Here is a 19,467-nt window from a genome sequence, read left to right as displayed (position 1 = left end):
AGAAAACAAGACCAGCCAGCATGGCTGGTGTATCGCACTGAAAGACAGATTTCTTCTAGCAGGAAATGAAGTTGGGGATGAGTTCATAATAAGTGAACTCCATGTTTATTCAGTTAGATTATGGCTGAGAGAAGAAGCTGCCAAGGGATTTGGAGAACAGTAAAAGCACATACAGCTAGGGTCCTAAATCAGCTCTGAGTCTTGATTTAACAGGGCCGAACTGGATTACTAGTAAAATGGTACATGAACATGCATTCCTCATAATCTTGAAAAAAAAACCCAACTTTTTGGCAGTGTTTGTGTCAGAATGCAAAACCTTTTAAGTTCATTCCCAAAGAATTGAAGTATTGCTTAGTTTTTCTTTAAACAAAGCATTCACTGATAACTTTGTGTGAAGTTTGTATGTGCTGACTTAATCTAATTGTGTAGGGTTTTTGGGGTGGGTGGGTGGGTAAATCATACTAAAGTAACTTCTTCACTCTACTTTGCTTTTAATTTTAGGGTCATTGGGGGAGTGAGGCTGGGTATGTTATCTATTGCTGCATAACAAATTACCCCAAACCTTGGTGGCTAAAAGAAACAATTATTCTTTAAAAGATTTTATTTTTAGAGAGAAGGGAGGGAGAGAAGGGAGAGAAATATCAATGTGTGGCTGCCTCTCTTCCACCCCCCACTGGGGATCTGGTCCACAACCCAGGTATGTGTCCTGACTGGGAATTGAACCAGCAACCCTTCGTGTTGCAGGCCAGCGCTCAATCCACTGAGCCACGTTAGCAAGGACTAAAAGTAACAAATATTTATTTGCCTCAAATTCTCTACTTTGGGCAGGGATGTGAGATCAGGTCATCTCTGTTCCACGTGGTGGCAGGTGGATCCACAGTCAAGATGGCTCCCCAAGATGACTGGCAAGGTGGTTCTGGCTGCCGGCTGAAAGCTCAGCTAGGGCCCTCAGGTCCACCCCACAGGCTGCCTTGGTCTGCTCTCGGTTTGATGGCTGGGCTCCCAGTGAGCATCCAGAGACAGGAAGGCTTGTGTCTAGAAACTGGCAGTGTCACTTCTACTGTATTCTATTGGTCAATCACCAAGTTCCAATGCAAGGAAATTTGGAGCCATGTTTTAAAATCTCCACAGTGAAATTTAGAGTGTGAATGAAGTCTGAGTGCACAGGAACAAGAAGTTACTTACCAACTAAGACTGAGAATATCAGAGATGATGGGTTATGGAACCAGGGAGTGCAGACAAGACTGGAAGAATGAAAACGCAAGGCCACACCTCCGGAAAGGCTGGCTCCAAAGAGGGCCACTGAGGAGCCTGGGTATGTAGGAGCCAGCCGAACAGAGGTAAAGACAAGGTCGGGCAGAGGTTGGGAAGAGCATGGCAGAACAAGGTCACGTGTTAGTAATCTGGTATAAAGGATGGTCAGAGGTCCAGCAGTTCCAGTGAAGTGGTTAAAGCAGATAAGACAATTATAACCAAGAAGCAAGCACAAGAAAATACTGCAGTTCCAGAGAGGATGGCAGAAACAGGAGTCCAGGTCTAAATAACACGCAGGAATCAGAAAGAAGCAAGTCAGGGAGGTGTAAGAACAGACACGACTTCAGCACTGGGGGAGGGTGTGGAATGCCTACACTGCATCCGTGTGGCTGCATTGCTGCAGAATCTCAAGGCACCTCCGCTGAGCACCAAGCAAGGTGGGTCGGGAGTCACTGTCGTGACCACAGCACATCAACACACAACATGAATTAGGCAAATGAAGGCACTACATGTGAACTGCAGTTATTTCAAGTCAGGTTTTATTGAAGTTATTTATTTCTGCATGTTTTATATCATCCTTAGTTCTCCCTATTTCATTTTGCTTTAGTGTTTAAGAACCTTGCTTCACTTATCAAATCCTTTGCCATGAAAGCACCAAAGAAGTTCCGTCAGTATTAAACCAACTGACTCCTCCTTTATGGCAGTGAGGAAAACCTGTAAGATTTGTAGAACCCAAGTACTGAAACACCGAGATTCCCCCCTTCGAGTGAGCCACAGCTTCCTCACATGCCCTCTGTAAGCCGATGTCTCTTCATGTCACCATCAGGATGAAAATAATTCAAAGCACTGACACAATTTTCTTGCTCCTTCAGCCTCAAAATGTGAATTTCTTGCGTTATGGTAAAACAAAACAAAAAAACAACCCAACCAAAACCACCAGAAGCTGGAAGGAAAATAAGCCACTCTGATTAGCTTATTAAGTTTCGATAGTTAAACATTTTTTAACCAGTAGTCCCCTTTTTCCTAGACTTTAAGGCAGGTATAAAACGTTGGAAAAACAATGTGTATAATAAAAAGCAATTAAAAATAAATATTTGAGGGCCTCCTACAATAGGCAATTTACACATTTCATTTAATCCTCACGATATTGTGAGGAAATCACAACCGTTTCACTAATAAGAAAGCAGGCTCACAGCGGTGAAGGGAGCGGGGACTGAGGTCACACTGTGGCTGAGCCGGGACTCCACTGAAGTCCATGCCCACAAGCCTGTGCTCCAGCGCGCTGCCCTAGCTCCCAAAGCCCTTCCACTTTGTGAGGTTCTTACTGCTATGGCTCCATTTTCTACATTTCCACTTTTAAGTCTGCAAAACTACTGAATGAGAATCCAAGGTTATTCTCAATCCACTAGCTAAAACAGGAACTTACAAGGAATATCAGAAAATTCTTCAAGTAATCAGAACATTCCATACCTAAAATTACGGTTATTTTAATTCAATGGTAATAACAGCTAGTAATCCAAGAATGCACGAGTAATTATAATGGGCTCATTCTCTTACTGTCACCATCTGTCAATCTCAAAGGAATGCAGGCAAATAAAGACAGATTCCCATTGTGAACTCTGATTGCTCATTAAATTTACACCATGCACTTAGGGGGATGCTAAGAGGTTTTGGTTTAAAAGTCTTACCACCAGTGTTTTGGTTGCATTTTAAAAGCATGTATTTTTTTTAAGTGTCTAAATCTCGTGGAGATTGTAGGGCCCATTGGGGGATGGCTTTATTTATACAAGTCTGTGTAGTGTCCTAGAATTATATATGGTGTCTAATTTTTACCACTCCACTGAAATGGGTCACAGAGTTCCAGGAGAAGTGGATTTATTTTATGGGTAACTAACTTAAACCTAACCCTATGTAATTAAAACATATTAAGGAAACAACCAAACAAACCCTAACCCTACGCAGTCTGGACAGCCGACACTTCACTGTCTGCTGGGGACGCCCTCGCGTGCTCATTACAGAACTACTGCGTCTTGACTGAGGTTGGTACCTAGTTGACCCTCATTCACATTCTCACTGAAATTTAGTCCATTAGTTTTAGAGATTTATTTTTTTGAGTCCAATTCTAAAAACACTGTTTTCATACTTCAGAAGAAGTGGGAAGGGTGGTGTCAGATCACCATTAAGGCCTCTTCTAGCATTAAAATAGCTGTAGGTAGCCTCCTTTCTGAAGTATGATGTATCACCCATTACCTGACTTGTACGTCGAACAAACCTTTTACAAAACACCAGGCACACAAAGCAGGACTGAAAAAGTAAAACACACACACAGGCCCGCTGCTCCAGGTCACACACGCAAGGGGAGTGCCACACTCGCACGCTCCGGGACAGACCGGGGCACTGGGTGGCTCTCTCGGCATTCCCTGCCTTCCGAGTCCCGCCTGGGTCTCCAGCCCTTGTAAATGGGATTCGGAAAAGACAGTGAGGGTGAAGGTGGAGTCTACCTGGCAGGCGCTGTAAGGACAAAAAAATGGCTAAAAGGAAAATAAAATAAGAATAGGTCAAGTCCTGAAAATCCACACATATAAAAACCAACCCAAACGATGTAAAGTCATACAACTATGAAGCTTCACCACCTAAGTGCCCAGATGTTGAGCTAATCCTTTTCCTCACAAATACCAGGTTCTATACAGTTCCTGTTACAGGACTATCAGAAGGGAACAATCAGTTGAAAACATAAACATATATATACTCATTTCCACCCTTTGAACAGATTTTGGATTGAAAGTCATCAGAGCACTAATTTAAAAATAATTTTCTTAAACGTATTTTGACAAAGGAAGGCCACAGGAACACTTGTCACATTGTTCAAATGCCCAATGGCAAGATTTCTGATGAGACCAAAGAGGTCACCGTCAATCAATACAGTATCTTAGAAACAAAGCCAATATGACTAAATCCAGGACAGACCACATGAAGTAGCTCATGTACAATACAAACCTAGTTTAATAAATAAAGGAGCACAGGCGGCCGCTCTCCGAAGCACATGCGGCTCCTCCCTGCCCGTTCACAGTCTTCTCTGGGACTCCACCGCCACCTCCACCCGGGCGAGTCTAATGGTGCGGCCGTGCAGCTTGTAGCCGTCTTGCCTCACCAACGCCACTGTGCCAGGCTGCACCCCCACCCCAGCTGGCACGTGACACAGGAGTTCGTGCTCATGAGGGTCGTATTTGTCACCAATGGGGGTCATTTTCTCCAGGCCGTGCTTGGCAAACACACTTTTCAGCTTTGCTTCTAAAAGTGACAAGCCTCGGAAGATCTTCTCCAGCGTGAGCTTCTGGTCCCCAAGCTCTGCTTCTTCAGAAATGCACTCTGTGGTCTTCTCCAAGATGTCCGCCACCTCCACCAGGTCCTTACAGAAACTCTGAATTCCTGCGGAGAAACCAGGCACCGTTGTTCGTGAGGAACCACTCCGACTCTGCGGGTGAGGTCTAGGGAGGCCCAGGGAGGGCCAGGGTACTGGGCACACCAGAGGGGGGGACGACTGCCCCACGGGACTCAGGGAGCAGCAGCAACCCAGCCAGCCAGCCAGTGTCCCGTGGCAGGCACTGGACTAGGAGGCCTCCTAGGAAACGGGGACGAGGGTAGAACCCGAGAACACACTATTTACAATAGGCTCAGGAACCAGTCCTTCAAAGCCATCTTCATGCTTCTTGTCTTTCTGTTGCTATTCACTTTTAGCATTGAGTTGTGTGTATGTTTTGAAAATTCCTGTCTCAGACATGTTGAGGCAACAGGGATGTTAGCACTTCATGGGAGGCCATAATAAAAAATTGGTGGACAAGACCAGACTAAGGGGAGTCGAAAGGGTGGCCTTTTGAGGATGGCTAAGTAGGAACAGGAAAGTAAGACACATCCATGATGAGTCTCCAACCGCTTGCTATACAGTTATACATACTTGCTAGAGATGAGCCCAAACTGTTTTGCCTTTTTAGAGTCACATGAACTGTTATAAAAGCAAACTCAGTTGTTGAGAAATCTCATTACTCCCATCGCTGTGTCTTGATTTTTCCCACAAGAAGGATAAGCAATGTTACCACTACAGCTGTCCATGGGAACACCAATGCCCTGGTAGGGGATGGTGGGGGCAAGGGACTTTGTTGACCCAGCTTTGATCCAGGCCGGGTTTTAAGGCCCTGTGTCCAAACAAGAAGCCACCTCAACTGTATTCAGAGGGAATCAGAAGACCAGTGAGAGGTAAGCAATAAAAAAGACTACAGATAAAGGAATGCCTGACAGAGAGGAGGGAATTTTTCCTTTAACTCTGGGAGGATAAGAGATCCATTATAGCTTCTTGAGTCAAACAAGTGGATTGGGATTCAAATTAGCCTAATAATAACATACATAATGAACTTTGGGGGGCTGGCAGCATGATAGACGGGCAGGCAAGGAAGAGATAAGAAAAACCTAGGGGAGTCAATTGAAGTAATCTTGTTATGATACAGTCTGAAGGAGAGGAAGCAATGGAGAAGAAACAGTGAAAACAGGAGGTATTTATTTCCAGGGAACCAGATGTGATATGCTCCAGGCTGTGGAAGATACCTCCCTGAGCCCCGCCAGGGATGGCAGCCAGAAAATATGAATGGCTCTTAATGAGACTGTCAAAGAAGACCTTGGCCAAAGGCTTGAAAAGCATGCCCATAAGATTAGTATTTCACCCAAGAGAAAAGAATGTCTTAAGAAGATCAATTAGCAACATGAAAAGTATCCCTTGGTTATTCAAAAGAAGACAAACACTTGAATAGCATTTTGAAAGCTGTAAGCTTCTCGTCTTGACTTGTGTGCTTGTGTGCTGCCATGGTACAAAGATCCCTGGCTTCTAGTCAGTAAAATTGGTTAAATTTGGGTAAATAGAAGCTTAGGTTCTTTTCCACTCTTTGATTCTATTCTAATTATTGTGTTATTTCAAAAGTGGTTGGTTCTGCATTGTTTCTTAGTGGGGAAAAAAGGTTCCTTCGTGAACTGTTTAAGAGAATATGGGTTACTGAGACAAAACCATCCCTGGAAGGAGAACAGACTCATGCCGTGTCCTTTGAGAGCATTCTACCTTTTTCACACTTCCATGCTCAGTTCAATTTTCTAAGTATTCCTGGTCACAAGGAAGAAATGATCTAAGGAAATGACTTATATGGCAGGTTTTGCTAGACACATCTTGCTCTGTAAACAAATTAAATTACCTATTAAATTCTTTTGAGTTTAGTTAATATGTACTTGTTTCTGGGCACCTTGTTAATTCTTGAGGAAACTGAGATGAGCTAGTTGCCAACTCAAAGTCTGACTTCTGGTAAGCCAACTCGCCCTGCTCCCCGCAGGCAGGTGGGAAGTCTCTCCAATCATCACAAGTGGTTTATTTACTACAAAAACTGTCTCTGGCTCAGAGGTCAGCCAACTGTTTCTGTAAAAGGTCATACAGTAAATACACATGTATTTTTAATCCTCACCCAAGGAAATGCTTATTGATTTTAGAGAGAGGGGAAAGGGGAAGGAGAGGGAGAGAAACATGAATGTGAGAGAGAAATGATCAGTTGCCTCTTGCACATGCCCTGACCAGGGACTGAACCTGCAACCCAGGCATGTGCCCTGACTGAGAATCGAACCTGTGACCTTTCAGTTTATGGGATGATGACAACCAACTGAGCTACACTGGCCAGGGGCCAGTAAGAAAGTAAATTTTTATGAGTTTTTAATGATGAAACTCAGAACTTTATTTATGGACTAAGAGGTGGCAGACTTGGACTGCAGGCTGTAGTCTGGCAGTTGGAAATAAGAGACTAAAATTTGGATGAAATATCAGGAATACAATTTGGGGGGCAGTACTTAGCCGGCACCTGAAGCCTTGAAACACGATGTCCACAGCACAGAGAGACAAGCAGAAGGCTATGCCGAAGTTCTGGGGCCGCACAGGACAGGAGCGAAGAGAACCGGGGCGCAAACAGATGAAGTCCAGAGCGAAGGACACAGTGTGCCACGGGGGAAAGAAGAACCGCTGAGGGGTCAGCACACAACGAGCTCATGTCCACGTCTATCACAAATTCACTTTTGTCACCTTACCTGTAAAAGAAGACTGGGCCAGACAGATGCCAGGGCCCCTTCGAGCACTCTCCTTCTATGTGTAGTGGGAGTATAGTGTTACACATTGAACTGTGAGTACGGCAAGTCACCACCGATTTGCCCTTTACCCTTGAAGTCCCTTGAAGTTAGTTACTCAACTAACGCCTTCAGGAACACATTTGGAACAAGATGTGATGCATGTGTAGAAAAATTTCTGAAACACTTTGAAACGGACCAAAAAGGTTATTCAATGTCATCAACAAAAATTTATGTGATCTAGCCCGGCCTCCAGGGTTATCTGCTTCCATGGGGTCCTTTTGTCGCTTGAGTTATTTTTATAACTTAGGAAGTTGACAAACACTGAGAATAATACAAATAATTCTCGTCCACAATCGTAAAAATTGTCTGGTGGAGATACAATGGATTATTGCACTATAGATACAGACCAGTTTTGCTTCTATGAAGCAATTTCAGCAGCCCTGATTGCCAATGTGTCTGTTTTGTGAATTCTCCATTGAACAACTTGATGATTCACTTGTTTGTTAATGAGTTAAACACAACTGTTTGTATGAGCACTAGAATGTTAAGCGTACATGCTTGAAAGAGAAAATAACCAAGGTTTGGTCAAACTACAGATAAGCAGTATTTTAGTGAATGGTTCACATGGCAACATCCCCTACAAGCAGCACAGAAAGCCTATGGGAATCAGGGAAGGGTAGGGCAGGGCAGGGGTCAGTTAAGGACTCAGATGCGTTTCCACTATGTTCAGTTTGCAGAACTGTTAGTGAGGGGTCTTAAGTAAGAATAAATCTCTCACCAAATATCTTGGCGTCTTCTACACATCTCTGGGTTCGCCTTCTTATGTTCTCACCATCAGCCACAGCTCTCTGGTATCTCACCTGACCATCAAAAGCAAAGTCAATATGATAAGAAAACAAATGCTTTTTGGTAGAAAAGAATGGTTTTGCTTATTTTATAAATTGTACCCTCATGACAGGGTTTAAATTTAAAAAAAAAAAAAAAAGGAGTTGTAGGAGTTCCAGATCAGTGACTCCAAATGCCCAGGTGAAGCAGGAATCTATTCTTTACAGAAGCCCTGGAAGGCGGTCATTGAGCCTGCTAGTTTTCAAGCTCATCTTGAGAAAAAGCCTTCTTTTTCACATTCAGCCAGCACTACCACCATCCAACTTTTGTTCACTGAATTGAACTCTAAGACAACCAAGAATATGTTTAAAAATGTGTCATCTGCCCTGGCTGGTGTAGCTCAGTGGATTGAGTGCAGGCCTGTGAACCAAAGCATTGCTGGTTTGATTCCCAGTCAGGGCACATGCCTGGGTTGCAGGCCATATCCCCAGTACGGGGTGTGCTAGAGGCAACCACACATTGATGTTTCACTCCCTCTCTTTCTCCCTCCCTTCCCCATCTCTCTAAAAATAAATTTTAAAAATCTTAAAAAAATAAATAAAAATGTGTCATCTATTTGAAGGCAGTTATTTCAGTCTCTTTCTCTTTCATTCTTATGACCCCTGGTTCCTTTAACTGCTCTCATAAAACATGCTTTCCAATCGCCTTACTTTTCCAGTTGGTCTTGTTTATAAGTACTTTAATATCCCTCTTCCTCAAAGTGCATTTGCCAGCCCAGCCCTGGGCACAATATGCCAAAGGTAGTCTGACCAGCAGAGTGAATGATAAATGACCTCACTGGTTCAACAAATATTGTCAACTACCTGCCAGGCACTGTAGTTCCTCTGAAGCTACCAAGTATCAGATACCTAAGGACTGAAACACAACAGGGAACTGAAAGAGAGCACTATCCTTAGTCAGTGATACTTCTGAACTACTGTGGATTATTTTGCCCAGTATGTCTAACTAGAGAGTGGAAGTGGGTGAGGAACAGAGAGCCAACGAGAAGAAACGATTGTGAACAGATAAAATCTACTCACTGTTAAATCCTGGACTTCCTTTTCCAGTCTCACAGCTTTTAGCTTTAAGGCTCTTTCTGCGAGAGAGGGCCCCAGCTCATCAGTAGGGTCCTCAGAACCGCAGTCCTCCCCAGCAGTGCTCTGGGTGGCGGTGCTGAAAGGATGCGGACATCCCCTAAAGTGGGAGGGAGGGAGCGAGCGCAGAATGAAGAAATGCCGCCGTTGACAGCCAAAGTTACAGCCAAGTTCAGAGACCAGGAAGTTTCCGGACTGAACTCCAGACAAAGGGTTTTCAGTCCCAGTAACAATATGAACAATTGTAAAGCGCTTAATAAGTACCAGACACTGTTTTTAGGGTTTTACTTGAACCATCTTTTCATTTCATAACAGTGTGTGAGATAAGTACTATTAGCATCCCTATTTTACAGATACAGATGAGAAAACTGAGGCTCAGAGAAGCTTAAGACTCGTTCAGGATCACATAGCTAGTATTCTGTGGAGCCAGGATACTGAGCACCAGGCAACAGAAATAGCCAGAAATGGGGACAAAAAAATTAGCAAGAAAAAAACAAGTTCTGATCCTCAGAACCTGTGGGGCATTTACCATAGTGGGAATTCAAACCAAAAAGCCATACAGCTCTGGTTCAATCCTTCAGTTTATAACTGGGGTAAATAAAGCTCTGTAAAGGGACTTGATCAAACCAAAGTTAGGTCTAGAGTTCTAAACCTTCTCGATTGCAAGCTGTAAGGCTTTTAGAGAAGGGAACCTGGGCTGAGTAAGAAAAAATTCTGAGATGGTACCTCACTTATATGTAAAATCAACTCAATTAAATATGCATAGAACACTGTATGTTATGGACTGTGAAACATAAACAGATGAATAAAATAGATCTTTGTATTCCATTATGCTTATAATCTACAATTTTATACAGCTAAAATGTTTGACATTTCATTTAGTTTACACAGGAGGAGAGTTAGAGCAGGGACTAATTTGTGGATCTTGGACTGTAGCAGCTCTGCCCCTCCTTCTATGAAGCTTCCAATGTACTCGCTGGATAATTTGATGTTAAGTAAAATCATTAAGAAAATCGGTCTGCAAGTGCAAAAGCTCTTTTAAAAAATTTATATAAACTGGCATATATGGAAGAGTGCTCATCAAGGTGACACTTGAGCAAAGGTTTAAAAGGGTAAAGGAGTTTGCTTCCAGAAAGGGAAGAGAGAGCAGCTGGCCTAAGGTGTACCTAGCACAACTTTTATTCCCAGACTTTCCAGGCCAGTCCTGCATTCACTGATTGGGATCTGGTGTCAGATTATACACATGAAATGCCTTCTTCCTCATAAACTCCTAACAAGCCGCATTTATTCACAGAAAACAAGCCACAATATCCTCAGGGCCAGCTGAAAGGGAAAATGGCCAGAACACAAGTCACAAAAGAGAGGGTAGCTGGGGCGGATCCTCTCAGCTCCTACTGCTTCTGCAGGGCGGGTTAATTTTATCAAAGAAGCCATTTTTCTTCTGGTCACTTTCCTACATCACAAACTGCCACAAAGACTTTAAAAAATTAATCACGATTGGAAAAAAAAAAGCCCAAAACTCTGAATTCAACTTCTCACCCAGGTGTTAGGGTGGGGTACTAGCTAGGTCAGGTGTGTTAGGACAAAAAGGTGACAGAGTTATGCATACAGTAATTCTCGGAATCCCCCGTGGATTAATTTACATTTCAGACGTCCAACTTTATCTACCCGCCTACTCAGCCCTATTTTATTCTTTCCTAGGAAGTAGTAGTCAACAGGGAATATTGCCGGAAAATAAATGTCATTGTTTACTAATGAAAAGCCCCGACTCTGGAGCCCTGACTGGTTTCCAGCCTGGGTTCCACCATTCCCCAAATGTTATCGCGGAAAGTTACTCAACTTTTCCAAACCTCAGTTTCCTCCGTTAAACAGAGCCTAATAAAAAGAATTACCCATAGTTCTGCAATCGGTATAAGTGATCCAAAAAAGTGCCGCAGCCCATTGATCAAAAAAGTTACTGGAAATCCACAGATTCCCGAAAGCAGGTGCAAGGGCCTTATGGGGAGAGACCAAATCCAACGCCCCCCTTTCCCGACAGGCAAAGTGATGTCCGGATAATGGGGAAGGGACTGGCGTAAGGTCACACGGGAGTCAGGGGAGAACATTCCAATTTACCTGCAGACACCACAGCGGCGAAGAAGGGGCCGGGAGAGATACCTCCCCAATTCAATCTACGCTCGGGGATGAAAAGATCTCCCACCTCCGAGGACGTGACCTTAGATCTTCTCACCTTCTGCGCCCGGCAAGGAAGCGCGGTTCTGGGGTTCAGTTTGCACCTCTGTATAATGGGGCTGTGAGCGCCTGAACGGAACGGCCGAAAGGCTTGATGGGTCCTCTCGCCCGCAACTGGCCCTCGGGCTCGCTCACCCCACATTGTCCTCACGTCCCCGACCCAAGGCTTGCCTCGCTTGCTTACCTGGCGTCGGACGCGGCACTGGAGGCCAAAAGGTGCTGCACCCGCCGCCGGACCGCCCACAAGGACCGCGCGGCCATGTTTCTACTCTAGGCCGACGGAGGCGGCGCACGCTCACTAGCTGCAAATGACGAGACGCACTCGCTCAAAAAACCACGATTCCCGGCAGCCCTCGCGGGCGATTCCGTCTCAAGGATGCCGGACTCGAACATTTGTTTCCGGAGCGCGGTACTATTCCATCCGCCTCGCAACACTTCCGGTTTTCAAGTGTGTTCCGCGCGTAGTGTGTGTTATTGCCACGACGGTGTGAGTTCAGTGCTAGCCGTGGTGTCCGCGGCGAACAAAGGGGTCACAGCTGTGCTCTTTTGAAGCTTATGTGAAATTGTAAACAACAAACAAATGCAAACGCGATATGAAGTCAAAATAGGACCGAGATTTAAAGGTGAGGGGCATGGTGCTGCGGCCGCCTAGAGTACAATATGGCCGAATGTGCAGAGTTTTCCTAATGGAAATATTTGAACTGAAAGCTGAAGAATGAGTAGATGAAACATCAGGAAAGCAGTTCAGGTAGAAGTAAGCAGCTTCTGTGAAGACCCAACGAAGAGGGAAGAGTACTGCGAGTAAGGGACTGAAATACTGGAGGAAGGGGAGAGACAACATAAGACGTGGCCATACGGTCACCTCAGCGATTTTAAAAAATAGGAGCCCGATACCCGTCCTTCCTCCATCACTCTTCCCTCTCCAATTTTCTCATGTCCCCTCTCCAAAATGTGAGTTCCATCAGCGTAGGAAATTTTTTGTCTTCATTTTCAACAATCAGTACCCTGATGTAAATCAACAATTTTTCTGAATGCTCTCGAGTCTTACTCTGAATGCAGTGGGAGCATGCAACAAAGCCTTTACATGTTTAAAGGAGCCATTTACTGTAGGGAGGAGATTGCAGGATGTGAGGCTGTGAGGATGTAGGGAAACAAGCTGTTAGGAATAGTACATGCAAGGGTGCTGGATTACCTCAACAGAGACCTTTGTAACCACCTTATCTAAAGTAGCTACTGGTTTAGGTGTGTCCAGCGCATTTTTGTTTCCATATTAGTAATTTATTTGCTTTGTTTTCTTTTTTGCTTGTTCTCCCAATTGGAGTGTGACTTTCATGAGGGTGTTTGTCTCATTCACATCTAGTGCAGTAAGTAGGTGCTCCATAAATATATGTGGAATGAATTAATGAAGATGCGTGGAGACAGGAAGAAGTGGTTGTATTTTAGAGAGATTTAGTATGGAAAGCCGCCCAGTTGTGAGGGTGAACTGATGATTGGGATTGAGAGCATTTGGAGTTACCAGACTAGTTACTGGATGGTCCCTAAAGTTGAAAAAAAGAAAAAAAAATTAAGGGAGGGAAGTTTCATCATTCTGTGTGCATTCGCCATGAATGTGCATTCGCCATTCTGCGTGCATTCGGCTTGCTTGTATTGTAGCCATTTGGGCCAGATTTTCTCCCTGCTTGTAAGCTCCATGAGGACAGAGCTGTAGTTTTTTGCATGTTTATGTCCTATCCAAGGCCCAGCTCAGATGTGTTGGAGCCAACACCTTATGTTTCAGGAAAAGAGCACCATGACCTAAGAAGGGATTATGAGTCCCTTTTACGTATAAGAAAATTACTCTCAGAGAGGTTGGTGAACCTGCTCAAGGTACCCCACTGAGGATTAGTGACATTAGAAATCTCATAGTCCAAACATCTGGTAGTGTAGGGAAGGATAGCTTCAAGTACACCTCTGATCCATGAGCCTACACTTTGAAAAACAGCCAAACGAATCATTTTACAACCAGGAGCTGGCATCTGTGTTTTAGCCATTTTCTTTACACTTTTCTTAGCTGTCCAACTTATAATGTACTGCATACATTCATCCATTCATTCATCCATTTATTAAGTGCTAGTGTTTCTGAATGCTGCAGTGCAAGGGGAGGGGAAAAGTGGATGAAATGAGAGGAAGACCTCTAGGGTCAGACCTTGCACCACATACTGGCTCCCAGTTACCTAACCTCTTTGGGTTTCCATTTCCTGTACTGTGAAACTGAGATAATAGTACCTATCTCACAGGGTTTTAGTGAAGACTAAAGGGATAATGCCTAGAAAGTCACTAGCACCAGGACTGCTTACACAAGTTAAAGGGCAAAAGGAATATGCGGAGTACTCCGCATATTCCTTTTGCCCTTCTAAATGTATTAAGAGTACAGCAGCAGAGCAATCAACCAAGCACAGAGCCCTGCTAAGCATGACTGCACAGGCTGCATGCTTGTGAAGCAGGCTCTGGCTGGCATAGTGCCTGGTGCATGGTGAGTGTTCAATAAATGTTAATTATTAATTTCCTAGGGTCCTACTTCTCAAAGAGTCTAAGATCTATTGGTGGAAAAAGATACTTAGCTTCAAAATAACTGCATGGGAAATAATGAGGGCACAATTGGGTTGTCAGGTTGACATTCCAGATCCACATTTTAAAAAAGCACATTGACGATACAGATTACGTGAGTGCCTTTGTCATTGAAGATATTCAGGTGGAATCTGGATGAAAACTCAGTTTCAGATTGGTTGCCTTATAGTTTTTGCTGGTTGTAATTACCATGCAAAAGCCATTTCTTCTTCAGTGGAAAGGACACAGGATTTTGAGCCAGACATTTCTTATCCAGTTAATAGTGAGAACCACTAATGACTGGGCATTTAATATTTCTCAGACACTGTGCAAGATGCTTCCCACGTATTATTATCTCATTGAATTCCCCCAACAGTCTTGGGAGGAGAGTACTGTTGTTAACCTGGTTTGATAGGTAAGGAAGACAAGAATGAGTGAGGTCAAGTAACATTCCCAAAGTTACAGCCATTAAGTGGCAGAGGCAGGGCTCAAACCCAGCCCTGTCCAGACCTGGGCTCTATAAGCCCTAAGCCTTATGCTCTGCCACTGACCAGCTGGGCACTTTGGGTCAGGTTATTTTTCTTGCTCTGGTCTCCAGCAACCTCAGAGGATGGAAAAGTTTGGACAAGGCTCAAGTGTGTAAAGCCTTAGGCAGGGTGAAGTACGTGAAGCCTCTAGGGAAGTGTCCAGAAGTTATTATGGTGTTTCCCTTCTCTCTCATTGAGCTAACCTCTGAGTGCACACAGCTAAATAACTTTATCTTTGTTGGAGGGAAATGTGTTAAAGACTTAAAAAGTGCCTACAGTGTTGAATAAGTGGTGAGAGGCACCATAAGGAAACTGCCCAGGACTTGAGGTCCTTGCTCCTCTCTAAAAGTATCACGTGTTTTAAAAGGCACTCGTGTGGCAGAAATGAGCCACTGTCCTCTGGGTTCTCCCTGACAGTTTTTCCTGAGAGCAGATAAGGAAGAGCAGACAGGTGGGCCTCTGAGTGCAAGACAAGGATAAACAGGTAAAGTATCACATTTCTAATCATAACTCCTAGAGCCCGAGTGTCATATAAAATAGATAAAGGATTTAAGTGACAGCAAATGACCCCACCCTACAAAGTTTGCAACATGTGGACATTAGAAATCCATGCTCCTGTCGCTGAGTATCACTCTGAGCTTAAAATATGTCAGTTACTGAACGTAGCCTCACCTACTGCTTAGATCTCTGATATGAAAACAACTCAAACCTGGAGTTCTGGTAGCTGCATCTGCCTAAAGCAGATGTGGAATGACTGTAGAATTTGTATGTTCTCTATAGCTTTTGTTCACCTTTATGCAGATAGGGATAGTGCTACTAATTTTTCAGCCTATTTATCTTGCCCAAAGGCTGTTAGTAATGCCAACACAAATCCAACTGGCGCAAGTGTGATTGGATGGTCAAGTCTTCTCTCTGTATTGCACCACTGATGCTAAGGCACCGCCTTCCTTTGCCCTAAGGACTGGGAATGGGATGCCGAGCATGGGATGGAATGGCTTATTCACATGTGCTTTCATTTCAGAAGGGAAGGCAAAGACATTTAACAAAACCCTTACAACTGTGCAGATTCTGTCTCCCTCCACCCTCATTTTCCACCCTCTGTAAAGTTACATAGCGATGCCCTTCATTCCCCTCTTCCCTCCTACTTCTTCCCTCCCTATACCCCCTATAATCATGCAGACAATAAAGGCTGGTCTTTTGGGTGCCCCGGAGAGTGGGGGCTACTTTCATCTTCTGATATCGCCTTGTGAGGAAAGCATTTCCGCCTTAGACGGGCAAGCTGATATCTCCTTTGGATAGAACTCTCATCCTCTTTCTAGGTCTTCTTCATTTCCCATTCCTGAAGTACAGAAAGGTAAGACAAAGCAGTTTGTTGAATAGTCTAGCATGGCTTGTAGGATAAAAACATTTCATTGCACCTAGTTGTATAAAGATGTCCACTGGCCATACTAGAGAGCCATAGGTCCCAGTCCTACTGTCTTTCTTTGGCTGTGGGTAAGTCACTTCACACTGGGTCTTATTTCTGAGGGGGGCTCATATATCACAAAGCCTCTTTCTCAGACAAGAAAACAGGCCTGGAATGAAGAGTGGAGTGGGGACTGCCTCTGGCTCCAGTGCTGTTCCACAGGACCTGGGGGTGGGGTAGGAGGCTGATGGAGGAGGAGCCAAAGCAGATTATTAAGGAAAAGTGAGGGCAGGCATCTCACAGGGCTCCATTCCTCCTCTAGGGCCTGTCTAGGAGTTCATCTGAGGGGATATTGAGATCATGACTAACAGCGGATGGTGGTTTACCTATGTATGATGCATGGGGTTTCTAGCCAGCCCTGGAGGTGATGGTGTAAGCCAAAGTAGAATGTGGTAGTTAGAAAATTGTTGGTGGGAGGATTCTCCAATCCCAACCTGCTCCTCTCCCAGTCTTTGCCACCCGAACCACAGTTGCTCAGGTCAGTGACCCAGGAGTCATCCTTGGTTCCTTTCTTTTCTGCACCCTCTGCATCCTCATCAGCAAACCCTTTGGCTCTACCTCCAAAGTCAGCCACTAAACTCCACTAAACCTTTCTCCTCTGTTTCTAACTGGCCTCTCTCATCCCCTCATCCATTCTCAACATAGTGGCCAGAATGGTCTTTTAAAAATGCAATTCATATCCAAAAATTCCTTGCTCAAAATTTGTCAATGACTTCCCATTATGCTGGAACAAAATCCAAAGCTCTTCTAGTGGCCTACAAGAATCAAGGCTCATGTTTATACAAAAACATTTAGTGGGCCAGGCTTGTATGACCTATAAGCTGAGAATGGTTTTCACATTTTTTAATGATGTGAAAATTATATGAAAGTCAAATCTTTGTGTCCATAAATAAGGTTTTATTGGGACACAGCCATGTTCATCATTCATTTACATATTAACAATAGTTGCTTTCCTGCTACAATAGCAGCTAAGTGCTTGTGTGAAAGAGAGACCATGTGGTCCACGGAGCCTCAGATATTTACTGTCTGGTCTTCACATCAGAAATTTGCTGATGTCTGGTTTAGGTGATCTGGTTTCTGGCTGGTTACTTTAATGCTCCGGTATTTGTTTTTCAGGTCCTCGCTTTCTTATCTGCAATCCTGAAATCCAGTAAGCTCAGAGATCAAAAATTTTTCTCAAGTGTTTTGTTGGCACAAACTCATGTGGTGGCAAAACCTATTTATAATCTCTTTATTCCACATGGTGTGAATATTCATGTATCTTGTTATAGAACTATTAACATATTTGCTTACAGGGTACCTCCTGAGAACTTGCTGGGGTTTTTCATCACATATAGTATATGCACCATATTACCTTTCTAAAATCCAAGAATGTTCTGAAATAAGCTGGCTCCAAGAGTTTCAGAGATGGGACTGTGGACCAGTCTCATGGAGTAAGCCCTAGACCTGGAATCGGAAGGGGTGGGTCTGCAAGGCAACTCTCACAATGGTGTTCTGCGTGACCCTGGGCAAGTCCCTTACTCCTGATCTTCAGTTTTCTTACCTATGGAATGTGCCTTTCCCGTCTCAAAACACACTGTAGGCTCAGAGACCACAGCTTGTTAGAACTATGTGTTAAGAAAAAGTTAAATAGGTTCTGAATGAGATTTGAGGGTCTTCTCTTCTGAGCAAAGCTCAGGAATTTTATTGCATTTGTGTATTGGCAAGGTTCTGAATGAGATTTGAGGGTCTTCTGAGCAAAGCTCAGGAATTTTATTGCATTTGTGTATTGGCAATTCTTTGCCTTTCTCACTAGCTGACTGTTTTTGTTTCTTGGTGAATTCCCACAGAAAGGAGGCTGGCTGATCTCTGAATTTTGATTAGCTGAGCTATTGCTGTACCTTGGCTTTTTGCAGCACCCGTCCTTGGTTGGAAGTTACAATTGATGGGCTCCTTTTCCTCAGCTCAGAAACGCAGTTGACAGGGAGAGGTTGCTCTGGAGCATTATTCTGGGGTTTATTTGTAGTTTCCTGTAGATAAGAAATAATCACATAGGTGAAGTCCAGTGCTGGCTACCTACACCCAGCCTGCCCTCAAAAGAATGCAAATAGAAGGCACTATGCAAACATACCAGCAGCAAACAGGGTGAGGGGAGGAAGACACTGGAGGGCCTTGGAACGATGGCTAAAATTACTGAACCCTCACTATGTCCTAGGCATTGGGACCTGGGGGGGATTAGCTTATTTAGCCTTTTCAAGCCTATGAAGTAGGTACTATTAGTTGTCTTATTTTACAGATAAGAAAAATGGGAAGGTCAAATCACTGCTCAAGGTCACACGGCTGGTGAGTGGGAGAGCTGGGATTCCTAACTCACTGTCCTATCTCTTACCCTCTCCCCCTTCCCATTTTCTATACTGCCCTGACCCCTTAAAATTTCCAGATGACTGCCCTTAATGGATGATGCCCTGGATGTCGTTCCTTAAATGGGACATATCCATAGCTTAGCCTCCAGGGAATTCAGAGAGGACTTTTCTTTATGTCCAAAGGCATGGAAAGGATCAAAAGTGGAGGGAAGATCTAAAATGTGAACGTCAGGGGCATACGGGTGGGAGGAAGCAGCTGGGATGAATGAACCACTTCTGGCTTGTCCACCAGCCCTCTGTGACTCTGTAAAGTTGTTTGGTCCCTGGCCCTTAATCTCTTCATTTTCAAATGGGGTTGGACATGCCCCATGGAGAGGATGTGTAGGATGTAAGAAAGAGCCCTAGCTTCCCAGTTACAGGGTATGGTCTGACCAGGAAGCTGTTGACCTTGGACAACAATGAGATTAAATGACAATGCATACTTATCAGACAAATTACTTCATTTCTGTGAACCTTAATTTCCTTGTCTGAAAGCAAATATAACACTTATTCATTTGACAAACATTTATTGTACTCCTACTATTTTTTAGACTATTTAAAGGGCTAGCACTATAATGATAAAAAATATAGTCCAATTCTTAATAAATACTACTATCTAGTTGAAGAGACAGACACTGGACAAGTAAGGATAGAAATCTCTCTCTCTCTCTCTGTCTCTCTCTCTCCACACACACACAAATTGTGGTTAAGTGCTATGCGGAAGAATAACAGATAGGATGGGAATGTTGGTAATTTAGACCAGTGGTTCCTAAATGGGGGGCAATTTTTGCCTTCCCAATGACGTTTGGCAATTTTTGGAGACATTTTTGGTTGTCATAACTGGGAGCGTGGCACTACTGGCATCTGGGGGTTAGTGGCTGGGGATGCTGCTAAACATCCTACAGTGTACACTACAG

The 19,467-nt window shown here is 44.0% G+C and overlaps 2 protein-coding genes across 5 annotated transcripts in view; both read right to left on the bottom strand.

Moving 5' to 3' along the window:
* Positions 1–1,774: 1,774 nt before the first annotated feature.
* On the bottom strand, positions 1,775–11,926 carry GRPEL2 (GrpE like 2, mitochondrial). The gene is made up of 4 exons (XM_028528809.2): positions 11,776–11,926; positions 9,306–9,459; positions 8,180–8,261; positions 1,775–4,683 (listed from the first exon to the last, which is right to left on the bottom strand). Exons 1-4 carry the CDS (start codon positions 11,850–11,852, stop codon positions 4,319–4,321), a joined length of 678 nt encoding a protein of 225 aa, XP_028384610.1. The 5' UTR covers positions 11,853–11,926; the 3' UTR covers positions 1,775–4,318.
* A 2,182-nt stretch (positions 11,927–14,108) lies between these two features.
* Positions 14,109–19,467, bottom strand: part of AFAP1L1 (actin filament associated protein 1 like 1) — a 58,036-nt gene continuing 52,677 nt past the window's right edge. For all 4 annotated transcript variants that reach the window (XM_036014834.1, XM_036014835.1, XM_036014833.1 and 1 more), the window contains 2 exons: positions 18,050–18,178; positions 14,109–16,043 (listed from right to left, as the gene is read on the bottom strand). In XM_036014834.1, the coding sequence (XP_035870727.1) occupies positions 16,020–16,043; positions 18,050–18,178 (153 nt within the window). In that variant the 3' untranslated portion in view covers positions 14,109–16,019. The remainder of the gene's footprint in view (positions 16,044–18,049; positions 18,179–19,467) is intronic.

This window comes from Phyllostomus discolor, chromosome 13, assembly GCF_004126475.2.
Source record: "Phyllostomus discolor isolate MPI-MPIP mPhyDis1 chromosome 13, mPhyDis1.pri.v3, whole genome shotgun sequence".
In the NCBI taxonomy this organism is placed as follows: Eukaryota; Metazoa; Chordata; class Mammalia; order Chiroptera; family Phyllostomidae; genus Phyllostomus; species Phyllostomus discolor.
Note: the sequence above shows the minus strand (reverse complement) of the source record. Positions and strands in the feature narration are given on the sequence as shown.

Bases quoted from the DNA above. Each gene is read 5' to 3' on its own strand.
- GRPEL2 (XM_028528809.2), bottom strand. From the start codon at position 11,852: ATGGCCGCGCGGTCCTTGTGGGCGGTCCGGCGGCGGGTGCAGCACCTT. The intron at 9,460-11,775 runs GTAAGCAAGCGA...CTCCCACTTTAG, and splicing joins AGTGCCGCGTCCGACGCCAG to GGGATGTCCGCATCCTTTCA. The intron at 4,684-8,179 runs GTGAGAGATTTA...GTTTCTCCGCAG, and splicing joins AGAAGACGCCAAGATATTTG to GAATTCAGAGTTTCTGTAAG.